This window comes from Cuculus canorus, chromosome 13, assembly GCF_017976375.1.
Source record: "Cuculus canorus isolate bCucCan1 chromosome 13, bCucCan1.pri, whole genome shotgun sequence".
Classification (NCBI taxonomy): domain Eukaryota; kingdom Metazoa; phylum Chordata; class Aves; order Cuculiformes; family Cuculidae; genus Cuculus; species Cuculus canorus.
Genome location: NC_071413.1, coordinates 11,623,399 through 11,637,971, shown reverse-complemented (window position 1 = coordinate 11,637,971; position 14,573 = coordinate 11,623,399). Strand labels below are relative to the sequence as shown.

Genomic DNA, 14,573 nt, shown 5'->3' with positions numbered 1-14,573 from the left:
CGGGTGCTGCTGGCGGCAGAAATGGGGAGATGGGGGCTCCCTGGGGCACAGCGAAGCTGTGCTGGCAGCGGGGTGGGCAGCGGAGGTGGTTTAAATTGGGAACACGAGGCTTTGTTGCAGCTGCAGAGAGAGAGAGAGAGAGACTGGTTCATGGTTGGGGGAATGAAGCCTGAGAAAAGTTAACGTAAAAATCAGAGGCTCATCGCTTGCGTTTTAGGTTTGGGCTCCACCGGAGGAGCTAGATGAGCACAGAGGACTTGAGCGTCCTAAAAGCGTGGGTGCTTGTGGAGAGCCGGGGTGCATTTTGGGAGCAGGAGGAAGCGCGTTCTCGGTGTCCAGTGTCGCTCTGGAGCAGGAGGTTTAGTTAAACAGGGGAACGAGCTCCCTGAGGAGCACAGGGCGTAAGGAGCGGGTGCCCGACCCTGCACATCCTGGAAAACAGGCAGCCCCGTCACGCCGGAAGAGTTGCTTGGTGTGTGATTATTTGGTTTAGTTTTTCCAAGGTAGCTCCGCTCTCTCTTTTCCTGGGATGAAAAAGGAAGTCTGCCAAAGCAAACGGTGCCACAGGAGCTAGCCTCTTACGGTGGTGATATCCTCATTAGCTGAGCCTTTCTTTGAGAGCTTCTCCGCCGTACATGTGCTCTTCTCCGCTTGGTGACTCTGTAGTTGGCAGGCACAAGGAGTGCGCGTGTGGCAGCCTACACGCACAGTTGGGGATTTTTTTATTGGTTTGCTTTAGTAAGAGCTGAAGTAGGAACATTAAATGTTTTATAAAGACAATGTATCTGGAGAACTGGGTTTTTTTTTGACTCTCCAAATGTATATGTGGTCAGCGCCTTCCCTCGTTTACATGAATTTTAGTTTTGCTTCATTCCGTGGTTCAGTTTTATATTGGACTAGTGGCATTTTTGCTTCACTCGACATCTCCGCATTTATTGGAATTAGGATATTTGAACTCACTCTCTTCTGTTTCTTGTTAACAATTCTGTTTATGAAAGCTGCCAACATTTTATGTATTTTTCCTAAAATGACTGTTTTGCTGCTGGAGTCGATGCTGTGTTTCTTTATAGTGATATCAAATTATAAAATATTTTCCAGAGCCTCATATTGAGCAAAGGAAATAGTTACTAAAACAGAGGCTGGGCCATTGTTGGTTTATCCTGAAGCTGATTCTTGTGTGATGTCTTTACATCTCCAATGGTGATTTTCTGGGCTTTTTTAATTTGTTTGGTTTTGTACCATGCAGGCATCATTATCTTTCATATGAATGAATGTGGTAATGGTGCAGATCTCTTGTCTGATTTTCTTGAGCTGTCTCAAATCTGATGCTTTTATTTCACCTAGATGTTCAGCTCTGTTTTTGAGCAGCCTTTAATTCTGTTACAGTTTTGAGACAGAACTAAAGGATTTTGTTTAATGGAGAGATTACTTAAAATCATCTTGATGTAGCATTTAAAAAGACCCACAAAATCACAGGTGATCACTTAACACTGTAGCTTTTCAACATGTTTGTATTGCTTCATTGCACATTGTGTTTTGCTTTATTTATTCATTGTTTATTGCTTTACAGTACAGTGAGCAGGTGTTAAACCTGCTAAAGGAAAATGCTTTTTATTAATATTATTTGTTGACATAGTTGTGAATTATGTGTACAAATATATTTTTATTTCTCTTTCCCAAACCTCCTTTGAAATTGAGATTTTTTTCTTTTAGTTGATTTTTTTTTATGCTGTAGTAACAGAAGCCTATAGTGTTGTTGAGAGCTTTGTCCTTATTTCACAGATGCACTGGGAATTGTTTTTAATCTCCTTTCTGCTTTCCCATTACAGATGGTGATGACGACCCACAACTCTCCTGGGTGGCTTCATCTCCCTCCAGCAAAGATGTTGCATCACCCACTCAGATGATAGGAGATGGGTGTGATCTCGGCATCGGGGAGGAGGAAGGGGGGACTGGCCTGCCGTATCCCTGTCAGTTTTGTGATAAGTCCTTCATTCGCCTGAGCTACCTTAAAAGGCACGAGCAGATCCACAGTGACAAACTACCTTTCAAATGCACCTACTGTAGCCGGCTTTTTAAGCACAAGAGAAGTAGGGATCGTCACATAAAGCTTCACACAGGGGATAAGAAGTACCATTGCCATGAATGCGAGGCTGCGTTCTCTCGCAGCGACCATCTCAAAATTCACCTGAAAACCCACAGCTCCAGCAAACCGTTCAAGTGTACTGTGTGTAAACGTGGGTTTTCATCTACCAGCTCATTGCAGAGTCACATGCAAGCTCATAAAAAGAACAAGGAACATATGGCAAAGACTGAGAAAGAGGTGAAGAAGGATGATTTTATGTGTGATTACTGTGAAGAGACATTCAGTCAGACTGAAGATTTGGAGAAGCACGTAATGACACGCCACCCACAGCTTTCCGAGAAGGCAGATTTGCAGTGTATTCATTGCCCTGAAGTATTTGCAGATGAAAACTCGCTGCTCTCACACATTCATCAAGCCCATGCCAACAAAAAACACAAGTGCCCTATGTGCCCGGAGCAGTTTTCTTCAGTGGAGGAAGTCTATTGCCACTTGGACAGCCACAGGCAACCTGACTCCAGCAATCACAGCATCAGTCCTGACCCAGTCTTGGGGAGCGTGGCATCTATGAGCAGCGCAACACCTGACTCCAGTGCATCAGTGGAAAGAGGCTCCACCCCAGATTCGACCTTAAAGCCTTTGAGAGGACAAAAGAAAATGAGGTCTGTGGACAGAGAGGAAGGCCAGAACTGGTCTAAAGTTACTTACAGCTGCCCATACTGCTCGAAGCGCGACTTCAACAGCCTTGCTGTTCTGGAGATCCACCTGAAGACCATTCATGCAGACAAACCTCAGCAAAGCCACACGTGCCAGATATGCCTTGATTCCATGCCTACACTGTACAACTTGAATGAACACGTGAGAAAAGTTCATAAAAACCATGCCTATCCCATGATGCAGTTTAGCAACATTTCTGCCTTTCACTGTAACTACTGCCCGGAGATGTTTGCAGATATCAATAGCTTACAAGAACACATCCGTATTACTCACTGTGGCCCAAATGCTACCCCTCAAGATGGCAACAATGCTTTCTTCTGTAACCAGTGCTCCATGGGCTTTCTGACTGAAGCAACCTTGACTGAGCATATTCAGCAAACTCACTGCAATGTAGGAAATTCAAAATTGGATTCCCCTGTCATTCAGCCAACACAGTCTTTTATGGAAGTTTATTCATGCCCTTATTGCACAAACTCCCCCATTTTTGGCTCCATCCTGAAGCTTACAAAGCATATTAAAGAAAACCACAAGAACATTCCTCTGGCACACAATAAGAAGTCAAAAGCAGAGCAGAGTCCAGTTTCTTCTGATGTTGAAGTCTCTTCCCCTAAAAGGCAACGGCTTTCTGCTAGCGTAAACTCAGTGTCTAATGGTGAATACCCATGTAATCAGTGTGATCTAAAATTCTCAAATTTTGAAAGTTTTCAAACCCATTTAAAGTTGCATTTGGAGTTGCTGTTGAGGAAACAGTCTTGCCCTCAGTGTAAAGAAGACTTTGATTCCCAGGAGTCTCTTCTGCAACATCTCACCGTACATTACATGACAACTTCAACTCATTATGTATGTGAGAGCTGCGACAAACAGTTTTCTTCAGTGGATGATTTGCAGAAGCATTTGTTGGACATGCATACTTTTGTGTTGTATCACTGCACCCTTTGCCAAGAAGTTTTTGATTCCAAGGTATCTATCCAAGTACATCTGGCAGTCAAGCATAGCAATGAAAAGAAGATGTATCGTTGCACAGCCTGTAACTGGGATTTTAGGAAGGAGGTGGATCTCCAGATCCACGTGAAGCATAGTCACTTGGGGAATCCGTCAAAGTCTCACAAATGCATTTTCTGTGGCGAGACCTTTAGCACAGAGGTAGAACTGCAGTGCCACATCACAACCCACAGCAAAAAATACAACTGCAAGTTTTGTAGCAAAGCTTTTCATGCCATCATCTTGCTTGAAAAACACTTGCGGGAAAAACACTGTGTATTTGATGCTAGCGGTGAGAACGGTACAGCTAATGGCATGACCCCAACAAATAAGAAAACAGAAGGAGCAGATATCCAGAACATGTTAATGAAGAATCCTGATACTTCCAACAGTCACGAAGCCAGTGAGGATGATGTAGATGCTTCTGAGCCCATGTATGGCTGTGACATTTGCGGGGCTGCCTACACTATGGAGGTCCTCTTACAGAACCATCGTTTGAGAGATCATAACATCAGGCCTGGGGAGGATGACTGTTCTAGGAAGAAAGCAGAATTCATCAAAGGTAGCCACAAGTGTAATATCTGCTCAAGGACCTTTTTCTCAGAAAATGGCCTGAGAGAACACATGCAGACCCATCGAGGCCCAGCTAAGCACTACATGTGCCCCATCTGTGGGGAACGCTTCCCATCACTCCTGACCCTGACAGAGCACAAAGTCACTCACAGCAAGAGTTTGGATACAGGGACATGTCGGATCTGCAAAATGCCGCTGCAGAGCGAGGAGGAATTTATCGAGCACTGCCAGATGCATCCAGATCTCAGAAACTCCCTCACTGGGTTTCGCTGTGTTGTCTGCATGCAGACGGTCACCTCTACACTTGAGCTGAAAATTCATGGGACGTTCCATATGCAGAAATTGGCAGGAAACTCTGCAACCTCATCACCTAACGGCCAGGCCTTGCAAAAACTCTACAAGTGTGCATTGTGCTTGAAGGAGTTCCGGAATAAGCAGGACTTGGTAAAGTTGGATGTGAATGGCCTTCCTTATGGCCTCTGTGCTGGGTGCATGACCAGGAGCACCAATGGACAGTCTTCGGGCTTGACTCCACAGGAGGTGAACGAGAGACCGTGTGGCAGTCTGAGGTGTCCAGAATGTAGTGTTAAATTTGAAAGTGCTGAAGACCTGGAAAGCCACATTCAGGTAGACCACAGAGACCTGACACCTGAGACTAGTGGTCAAAGGAAAGGTACCCAGACGTCCCCTGTTCCCAGAGTAAGTACAGCTGAACTTTAAAATGTGTGAGGAGGAAAATGTAGACCGTCAATGTGACTGAGAATTGATCTGATGTTATTTTTTTTTCAAACTGTTGCTTGTCAAAATTACCTATGCTACTATAAAACCCAACAAAACAGGAGGAAATATAGAGTAACGAACACAGAAAGATTAGATATCGCTCAGCCTTGCAGACTCCTTGATTCCTAGTGGCAGTGCTTCAGTTTTTTTACCATAAAACTGCCTTAGATTTCCTAACAGAAAGCTGAGATGCTTGAACAGTGGGGACTGAGTTTGTCCATGAATTCTGGTGCTATTGACCTGGCAGATCTGGAAAAGCTGGGGCATTGCCATGAAAAACAGAGATGCTGAATACTCAAACCAAAACCAAAATCTGATCTGTCGTACTTGATGAATAAGGTTATTTCTTACCATGGTACTAAACATGAGAAGGAGGGTAAAAGAACTTTTGAGGAAAAAGGGAATGACTTCCACCCTACCCCTCAAATTCTCACCTAGAAAAAATTTCTGTGCTAGAGAGCTTGTCCTTATGCATGTCTGTCAAAGTGAACGTTCTGAGGCTACCTGGATGTCTGTGTGCATATGTGCGTGTCTGTGTGTGTCTCTGTGTGTGGGATTTTAAAAGTAATTTTGAAAGGATCTGCCTCATGGCCCTCATCTATGATAAATAGTTTTCTTAGCAATTCTGAAAATTGTTGCCTAATGCAGGTTACATATAAGTGTGCTTTCCTTTAATCTTTGCAGATCGCCTGCTTTCCCATTTCTTAGCTTACAAGATACTTGGGAACATGCAGATCCAAGTAAGGTTTCAGAAACCTACTCAGGAGATTAATACTGTTTGCAGTTTATAGTCTTTTAAAATTATTTGTTGATGTTTTGGTTCAAGAATGGGCCAAGTCAGTCCTTCCTCTGTCAGGAACAGATGGAATGAGAAGTAGATTTTGGAAATCTTCTCGGGAGACCAACAGCACACACATCTGAGTATTGATATCATCTGACATTTTTAATTAAACATGATGGGGTGAGATTTTCAAAAGTATCTAAGGAAATTAGGCACCCAACTCCTAATGAATAATTCCAGCCGTAGATGCCTGTTTATGTCAATCTACTAATTAAAGCACCCACAAACACATCTTACTGCATTAAAAGAACCTGTAAATACCATTCTGCTAGAACACGAGAGGCTCAGTAAGTAAAAGAAGACCCTCGGTATGCCCAAGGACGCCAAGATGCTTCCAGTAGAGCTGGTGCAGGCTATGTTCCCAGTGAGACTTCTTAGGTCCAGCTCAGCGCTGGGGTGTGCTGGGCAGCAGCATCCAGCCCAGCTGGGCTGTGCACCGCCAGCTTGGAGCACAGCACTGCCTGCCTCAGCACCCACTGGCCTGAATGCCATCCTTTGGTGTGATACCTTTTGAGAGTTCAGCTGGATCTCTGGATAGGCCATTCTCCTTCGTCCTTCTCAGGCCTTTATTTCCTTCTAAATTCTTTAAAACCACTCTGTTCTCTTAGGTGGGACTAAATCTTACTTCATATGGCTGTGCATATAGCCTGAAGTATTACCTTTTCTTTTCTATCAGCTGTCAGAAGGAGAATACATTGCCATTTACTGCTCTTATTTCTTGCTTTAACTCTTTCTTTTCAGTGACAGCTTCCATACTCATTCTCTCAGGGGAGAGTTTTAAGTTCTTCAATAAGGTAAATGCTTTGAATTTCATCCCATGAGGAAAAAGTCTTATTTCATTTGTAGAAGATAATGAAAAAATCAGCATTTGTGATGGTGGCAAATGGTACCTTCCACAGGTGGCTATGGCCTGCACATATGCTAATCTTGGAGACCTTTATGATATGCATCCCAGAAATAGATATATTGTTATTAGGAATAATTCATTATCTTATCCTTCATTATAGGTACAAGACCTGAATTCTGATATTGGTTCACATAGAAACTATTGGTGTTTCACTCTTTCTTGAGGCATTGAGTGCCTTTTGTATCTGCCTAGCACAGGGTTTTTCAAAGAATTAGGCCGTCTTTTAAATGGTGATAGATCCCTGTATTTCAAGAATAGCATTTACTCAACTTCTCTGCCTCCATAGCAAAGCTAAGCAAGTTGAACACGATCTCTCTTGTCATCTTGTTAGCATTCTGCACGCACATAAAATACCATTTTACTGGTGCAATCTTAAGTGCACAATACATGCAGAGTAGTCTGCAGATGTCCAGAGAAGAGCTGCTTTTCTCCAATTCTTGAGCTCTTTTACATTTCTTTTATAAGCATGTTATTGATTTTTCTTTCTTAAACAGAAAAACAGTTGAAGGTTTGGACAAAGTACAGTAATTAAAAAAAATAGGGAAGTATAGGGAGATTACGTTTTAGGTAGGGGGTGTATGTTTCAGAATAAGTAAGGATAAGCAGAATGAAATCCAGACAAATGAAAAAGGTGATGGTGACATACAATATCTATAACTTCTTTCAATGCCAGAAACTACTCCACTAGCAGTTACATTTCTTGAATTGAAGAAGTGAGCATGGGAGCCTGAAGGAATTTCAGGAAAAAAAAATTAAAAGCAGATTTAAACCTAAAGTGAAAGAAAGGGAGAAAATAAATATTAGCTCTCGATGAATAAAAAATGAAAATATTTGGGAAAAAAAAGATGGAGCAGGAATAAAAGAACAGTTTCTTTTTACTGTATGTATCTAAGCTTGTGTATATATGCACATGGATATAGCCCCACAAAGGGGGCATGCACTTCTTTTTATATATTGTTCAGGTTTCTTACTATTTAATTTTCGGAAGTTTTGGTCTGAAAATCAGTTGGAGAGCTAGATGAGGATCAGAAAGCACTCAGGAGTGCTTGGCAATTTTGAGGGTTTGTGTTTTTATTCATAGGAATGAAAGAAAGCATATAACCCTTGAAAATGCTCTTGTATTTGGTCTTCCTCACTTACGTGTTAGTGTGGCAAACAGCGAGGAAGAAATATCTGTGATCAGATCACCTTCATTTCTAGGATATCTAACTAGGATGCAGTCATAATGATCAACAAAGACAGATTTTCAGACAGGCAAAGTTTTTGCCTTGTGTACTTAGCAACATCTGCATTGGAGGATTTGTTATTAGGAGATTTTAAGTCAAGTCAATGGTATTCTGTAAGCAACATTACTAAGAGGAATAAATAATATACACTTTAGTAGTAAAGGATTGTTCTAACATCAATTTTTGTTTGATCCTTATAGTTTTACGTGAGCTGTTCTGTTTGGTAGGACTAGAATTCTTTTTTCAGATGGGCATCACAACTGGAGGTACCAATCCAGTATCTGGCACACACATAGATCTCACAACCTTTCTTTATTCTATTACAGTCGCATCAGAGGTAATGCTTTCATGGTTTTCTGAATGTATTTCTGTGTGTAGGAGTTTCAGTTTTGAATAAATTTTATCAATTCTTTTTAACGTGTCTTCTAGAGCATGTCTTGAGAAACATGACTAATTGATCGGTATTGAGATTTCTCATGCCCCTGTAATACTGGAAACAGTCACGTTTCAAGCTGCTCTTTCTTTTACACAGAATTTCCTTATTTTATACCATAGTTATCCTGAACAATGCTTGTTTAACGTTGACAATGGTAAATGCTTAGACTTCAATTAAATTTCCATCTTGAATGGTGTTACTACATTTAGCCCACCTAGATTCTTTGGACTGAAGAAGCAAAGGAGGTGGCATTAGAAAGTTGGAAAAATGAACCCCATTGTGCTGCTTTACTCAGTTCCTTTTCTCCTGCACACTTTCTTGGATGCAATTCCTTCTTTTTGTTCTCCCACACACCCCTTCTCTTCCCTTGTAAATCCACTTGAGTGGAGGAATATTTTCTTTGTAGAACAGGAAACCATTTCCAGATTTAAAGGAGGACAGTTTGGAAAACCCATGGGAACAATAGTTACTTCACAAAAGAAACCAGAACACTCTGTTGTTGTTAACACTATTTTGTGCCAAGATTAGAGTTAAATATCTTGACTTAATGGGGTTGAGCTCTCAGCTGAAGGCCTGCTCATCTGGTCTCTTGTGTCACCTAGATGCCATCACTTAGACTGTGTAAGCTTCTCAGAGTCTGAGCGCCTTTGTTGTCACCACTTGTGAAAACAAAACTTTAAAAAGAGATAGCTGACCCATTAATAATGTTTGTGAAGCCATTATACCCACAAAAATGGTTTTATAAGTTTGTGAAATGGTATGGAGGAGTTCACACTGGGTCTGTGGATAAACAAAGACTTCCTGTCTCCAAATCTGTTAGTAAGTAGCTTTCAGAAGCACCAAAATAAATTAAAAAAAAAAAAAAAGAATCATTTGTCTGTGTTTAATAGAACTTCAAGGTTTGAAATAGAGTTGAGCTGAAATATTGTCCTTCTTAGCTAGTTACTTAGGGAACCCTCATAACAGTGATAAGTGTTGATCAAGGCACAGAACTTAGTCAGCTTTGAAGTTGTAAAGAGGAAGGTTTCAAATTTTAAATGTGACCACATGAATCATTCACCGCCTGATTCCATTGTTTTTCTTCCAAGGTTTTTGGTGTTTTGTTTTTAAAGTTAGGAGCCCTCAGCACGTGTATGCCAGTGTGTTTGAGTGGACGTGTGCGTATGTGTGTGCTGTGCTTGTCTGCCAGATTAGATTCCCAAGAAAGAATGCTGCAGAAATCCAGCTGCTTTTCCATTAACAGCCTTGATTTCCAAATGGATTCCAGGAGGATACTTTCTTGAGCCATCTAGGGATATCTAGCCAATCCAAACCATTTCCTTTTATGTGATTGGCTGTGTCAGGTTTTGGCCAATGGAGTATAGCTTTCTTCCTATTATCATGTTAATTGCCCATTGTTATTTTAGCCTAGAAAGCCCTGCCCATGTACGAACACGTATTTCTGCATACAGAAATCATGGAATACGTGTAACACCCATAGACTGGTGCATTTGTTCTAGTATTACAGCATGTTCATTAACCTCCAGCAGGCTAGTGTGTTGCCATTGATGACGTGGGAAGTAGTTAAGAAGCTCTCGGCAGCACCTAATTTGTTCTTCCCTCAGCAGGTGCTCAAGGAAATTGGATCCCACGCGCACAGGGGGGTGAAAGCAACTTCTCTGTTTAACTCAAAACTTCTGACTTATTACTGCTGTCCTAAAATGAGATTCCATACCTAGGTATGGGGTGAAGGCTGTGAGAAAAAATAAAGTGCATCTAAAAGTGCACAAAAAAAGCCCACAAAATATTTTCCTTCAGAAAAGTTAAGAGGGTGTTGTTTAACAAGTTGGGCTTCTCAGTGCTAATGGCTTGAGGTTCTCATCCATTCCTTGGCTAACCGAGCTTGTGGCCGGCACACAGAGATTTCACGTACACTCTGTTGCCATCCAGTCTAGCCCTAAGGATACAGACCTCATGCTCATGCCTGGTGACAACTGTTGCAGTAGGAGCTATTGTCTGGAAAGAAGCAGGCACAAAAGGCCCAATTTTTCTCAACTGCATGTCAGAAGTTGTCTGTTTAGGTGGCACATTCCCATACGATAAATGGGCATGCATATTGGACCATAGTACTGCACTCTTGCTTTGGAGAGTAAGAGTTTTTGCAAGTGTACAAAAGTTTAGCATTCGTGGTTAATTTTTTTTTCCTGACTTGATGTCTAAGTTGTCAACATGGATTTTAATTTCTACAAATGATTTCTTGGATTTTATCCTGTCATGTTGCCCAAGTGAGTGCTAACCTCATTTTCTCTATTTGAATAAATTGTTCTCTTCATGCTACCTCCTAACTTCTGCAGCTAAGCGTACCTGGTATGACTTTGAGATGGAGAAAATACACAACAAATTGTGCTAGGAAACAATTCTTTGTGGTAATGCAGTTTTCCCAGGATTTCTGATGAGAAACCATTACAAAATGTATTTTTCCCTTTGTCCCTTACTTCCCCAAGTAGCTAATAAGTGTTTTGCCTACTGTATTTTGAGTTTAACTAAAGATGGAATTTTTCGAGAAAGCTGAACTTTTTCTGCAAACAGAGTTACCTTTCAGTGCCATTTATTTCCCTCTGCAGGAATTTTTACTTCAATGGGTTAAATGGCATGAGCAGTCTGCTTGTGGCTCAAGTACTCAATCAGATTTTCAAGCAAAATCATTTGAAATTTTCTAAGTTGAAATTAAAAATCCTCCGAAAGCAGGCTGTTAATTAGAAATTGTATTTATAGTCACAGAAAAGCCCAGTCCAACTCAGTGTTTTGTTGGGGATATATGAGCAGAAAAGGCCTCAGTGGAGGAAGGTTGAAGCACGTAACATGCTATATTCATGATCACACTTGCTTTGCGCTACAGTGCAGTTTTCTCTAATCTCTTTTTGGTTATTAAACAGAAAAAGACCTATCAGTGCATCAAGTGCCAGATGACCTTTGAGAATGAGAGAGAGATACAAATCCATGTCGCTAACCATATGATTGGTAAGACATTCTTTAAACTAGGCCACTCATCGGCTGCTTGTTTTTTGCTACTCTTTGAAATTCACTATTCTAATAACTTGTTAATATTCATGCTGTAATTTATTTTTTTTATCTTTCAAGGAAAATGATTTTGATGTAATGATTCTTCACTTCAAAGCTTTTTAAATATGTGGTTATAAATGTGTTACTGCTGAGCTTTTTCCCTTATCCTTTTGAGTCTTCATATAGCATTTTCATTTATATTAAAAACAAACTTTTGACAGTATCTTCCATTTGGTAGCATAAATTTCTCTCTAGCAATGTAAAAAGTACTTGCTAGTTGTCAACCACTTAGGAGTAAATATGTTTCAATTTTGTATGTCATGACATTGAATGGATTTAACTGCTAGCATTTTCCCAACTAAGTGTGGTGAATTTTGTCAAAACAAAACACTTACAGAGTTATTTCAGTGGTTTTTTTAATTCTTTTTACAACAATTCTGAACTTCAGAAAGTTCAACTTTTCGGACATATGAGTGTTTTAAAAATCAATGCTTGCTGTCTCCTACTAGAGTCCTGTCACGAAAGTTTGTAGTAAAGTGTTATTGTAATCTGATGGGTTGTATTTCTGCTGCAGCTGTATGATTGCTTTTTTGATGAACACGAAGATATGTTTTTCCTGTCTGTACAGATGTTATAAATATATGTATTGGCCCAAGTGGTCAGTTTATTTTGATGCTTAGACCACAAAGGAGTTACTTACACATGGCACTGTAGACATATGTTGGATGAGATCCTTCAAAGCTTCAGCAGTGCACTCATTGTGTCTCATACATTCACATGCAGCATTTATCTCCCATAAGCATGTTTTTTCTTCAACAATCTTATATTTAGGAAACTATTCTCCTGTCGATGCATGTATGTAACTCCTAATATCTTTGAAGCGAATTGTGTATTAGTAGCAGAAAGAGAGAAATACAGACTGACACAGTCTTCACACTGCCACCTCCAAATGAAAAATACGCATCAGACGCCGTAATTTTCATCAGAGCTTCAGGCAGGAGTTTGAAGTCAAATGTCAAGAAGGTTAAGATGAAGATATATAAAAAAGTTTGCTTTTGTAGCAGGTGTTAATGTAATAACTTGTTTGCAAGCTTGAAGAGCAAGTTCTTTGTTAATTGGACCATAGTGGTTTTGTGTAGCTCCCCCCTAGATTTTCTTTTTTTAGGTGGTCTGAAAGAAAGAAGTTCTTAGGTAAGCTTAGCACTTAGTTCAACTTAATTTGTGGTCCAGTAGCTAATAAATTATTTTAAATACAAAGATCATGAAGTCCTGAGTTAAGGTTCTGCTTGACTTGGAGGGGAATTATTTTTCTTTTTGAAAAGATGTTATTTCTTCATTTTCCAATAGCTGATGTGTGAAGTTAAATGTGCATCCCCACATTAGTTCTGTCTGGAATAATACATGGTGATATGTATGATATTATGAGGTTCATTACTAATGCTGTTCGAAACCAGCAATGGTAGAAGGCATAGGAGGCTGAGAAAAGTATGGTGCTGCTTTGTGAAAACTGTACTTATTATATCCTTGAAGCAGTACGTAAGTTATTATACATGTACAGAAGAGCTCTGTATAAATACGAGTGTGCCTACAGACTCAGTTCTGTACACCTAGAGCGTTGTAAATACCAGGAGATGGTAAGGAAAAGCATAACTATTCCATTGCAGTGTCATGCCTTTGTGTCGTTTTGCTGAGATGCAGATTGAGAATGTTCATTAAGTTCAAGCCATCACTTTTTTTAGTGGTGCAGTTTAGGAAAGGGTGAAGTACAGGAATTTTTAATAGCCAAACTTCCTCCACTCTGAGCATCTTAGTTCACAAGGCATCTGGGCCCCTTCTCTTCAGGACATGTGAATGCTTCTGGAAAGGTGTTGCCAGTGAGTCTGCTACTGGTATTCGTTCTTTACTGGGAAATACTCAGAGGGAAAGAAGAGACTAGATGTCACCGTTTCTCCAGCAATAAATGCTGTGCAGATTTCTGGTGTTAATTTGCCTAGTGCTGGGTCAGTAATAGTAAGGAGAGTGATAGACTGCCGCTTAGACTTGCTCCTGTTGTCTTTGTTCAAAGCCTGAGACCCTTGGTTCCATACTCAAGCCACAGGAGAGACAGTCACGTGCCTCCTTACTACTCAGGTTGCTTTATCACTTATAAGGGGTATGAGAGTGTTAGATGAAGTCTAGACAGATGTGCAGCAAGAGAAAGAGACTAATATTGCTATTTCCACAGCCCAGATATGTGTCACAGGGATTAATTATGTAATCATTGTCAATTTAAGATCTAAAGGTGAGGATATGTTTGTGCTGGGAGTGGGAGGTGGGGAGGTGGCACTAGTATCCCAAGGTGAACATATGGGTGTTTGGGAGGCTGGAGGGATGTTGCCCTCAGACTCTGTCTCTTCAGGAGCTTAGGGTTGGACTCATCTCAATGAACTTGTATCTGTCTAAAATTAAGGTGTCTGGTTTAATATAGTCATTGAGATACTCTATGGGGAAAATGAATGATTGATACCAATCTAAGATAAAAATTTGAGCAGGATAAGCATTTCCAGGGAGAGATTTTTATCTCTCTTTTGAATTTGGAGTGAACCAAAGCAATGAAGTTAGCCTTGACACGTAATTTTTAGGTAAAAAAAAAAACCCTTGGCTTTGATAATCCATGGCTTCTCAGCAGCACTTTCTTCTCACACTTTGAGAAACACAAAATCAATAGTTGAGATATCCTAAGCACTTGCTTACAGTTTTATTCTGCTCAAGTGACTGTCAACAAAGGAATCCCTGCTCTGTAGCAGTGACACCTCTTAAGTATCAGTGTCCATAATATGCAAGAATTCAAGTATTTCTTACATTGTAGTCTTAGAAAGTGCATCCAGTTAAGTTGTCCGTGTCTCCTTCTTCAACCTCTCAGATCCTCAATTTGGAGTCAGAAGCCTTGCTCTTAATTCATGGAGGTAGGGGGTTTATTTTTTTCCGAGCAAGATGCAGGGACTTTC

The 14,573-nt window shown here is 40.6% G+C and overlaps 1 protein-coding gene across 6 annotated transcripts in view; it reads left to right on the top strand.

Annotated features, from left to right (window-relative positions):
* Positions 1-14,573, top strand: part of ZNF423 (zinc finger protein 423) — a 230,498-nt gene that overhangs the window by 128,971 nt on the left and 86,954 nt on the right. For 5 of the 6 annotated variants that reach the window (XM_054079014.1, XM_009571208.2, XM_054079016.1 and 2 more), the window contains 2 exons: positions 1,830-5,053; positions 11,460-11,544. In XM_054079014.1, the coding sequence (XP_053934989.1) occupies positions 1,830-5,053; positions 11,460-11,544 (3,309 nt within the window). The remainder of the gene's footprint in view (positions 1-1,829; positions 5,054-11,459; positions 11,545-14,573) is intronic. The other variant, XR_008452089.1, reaches the window with a different exon arrangement.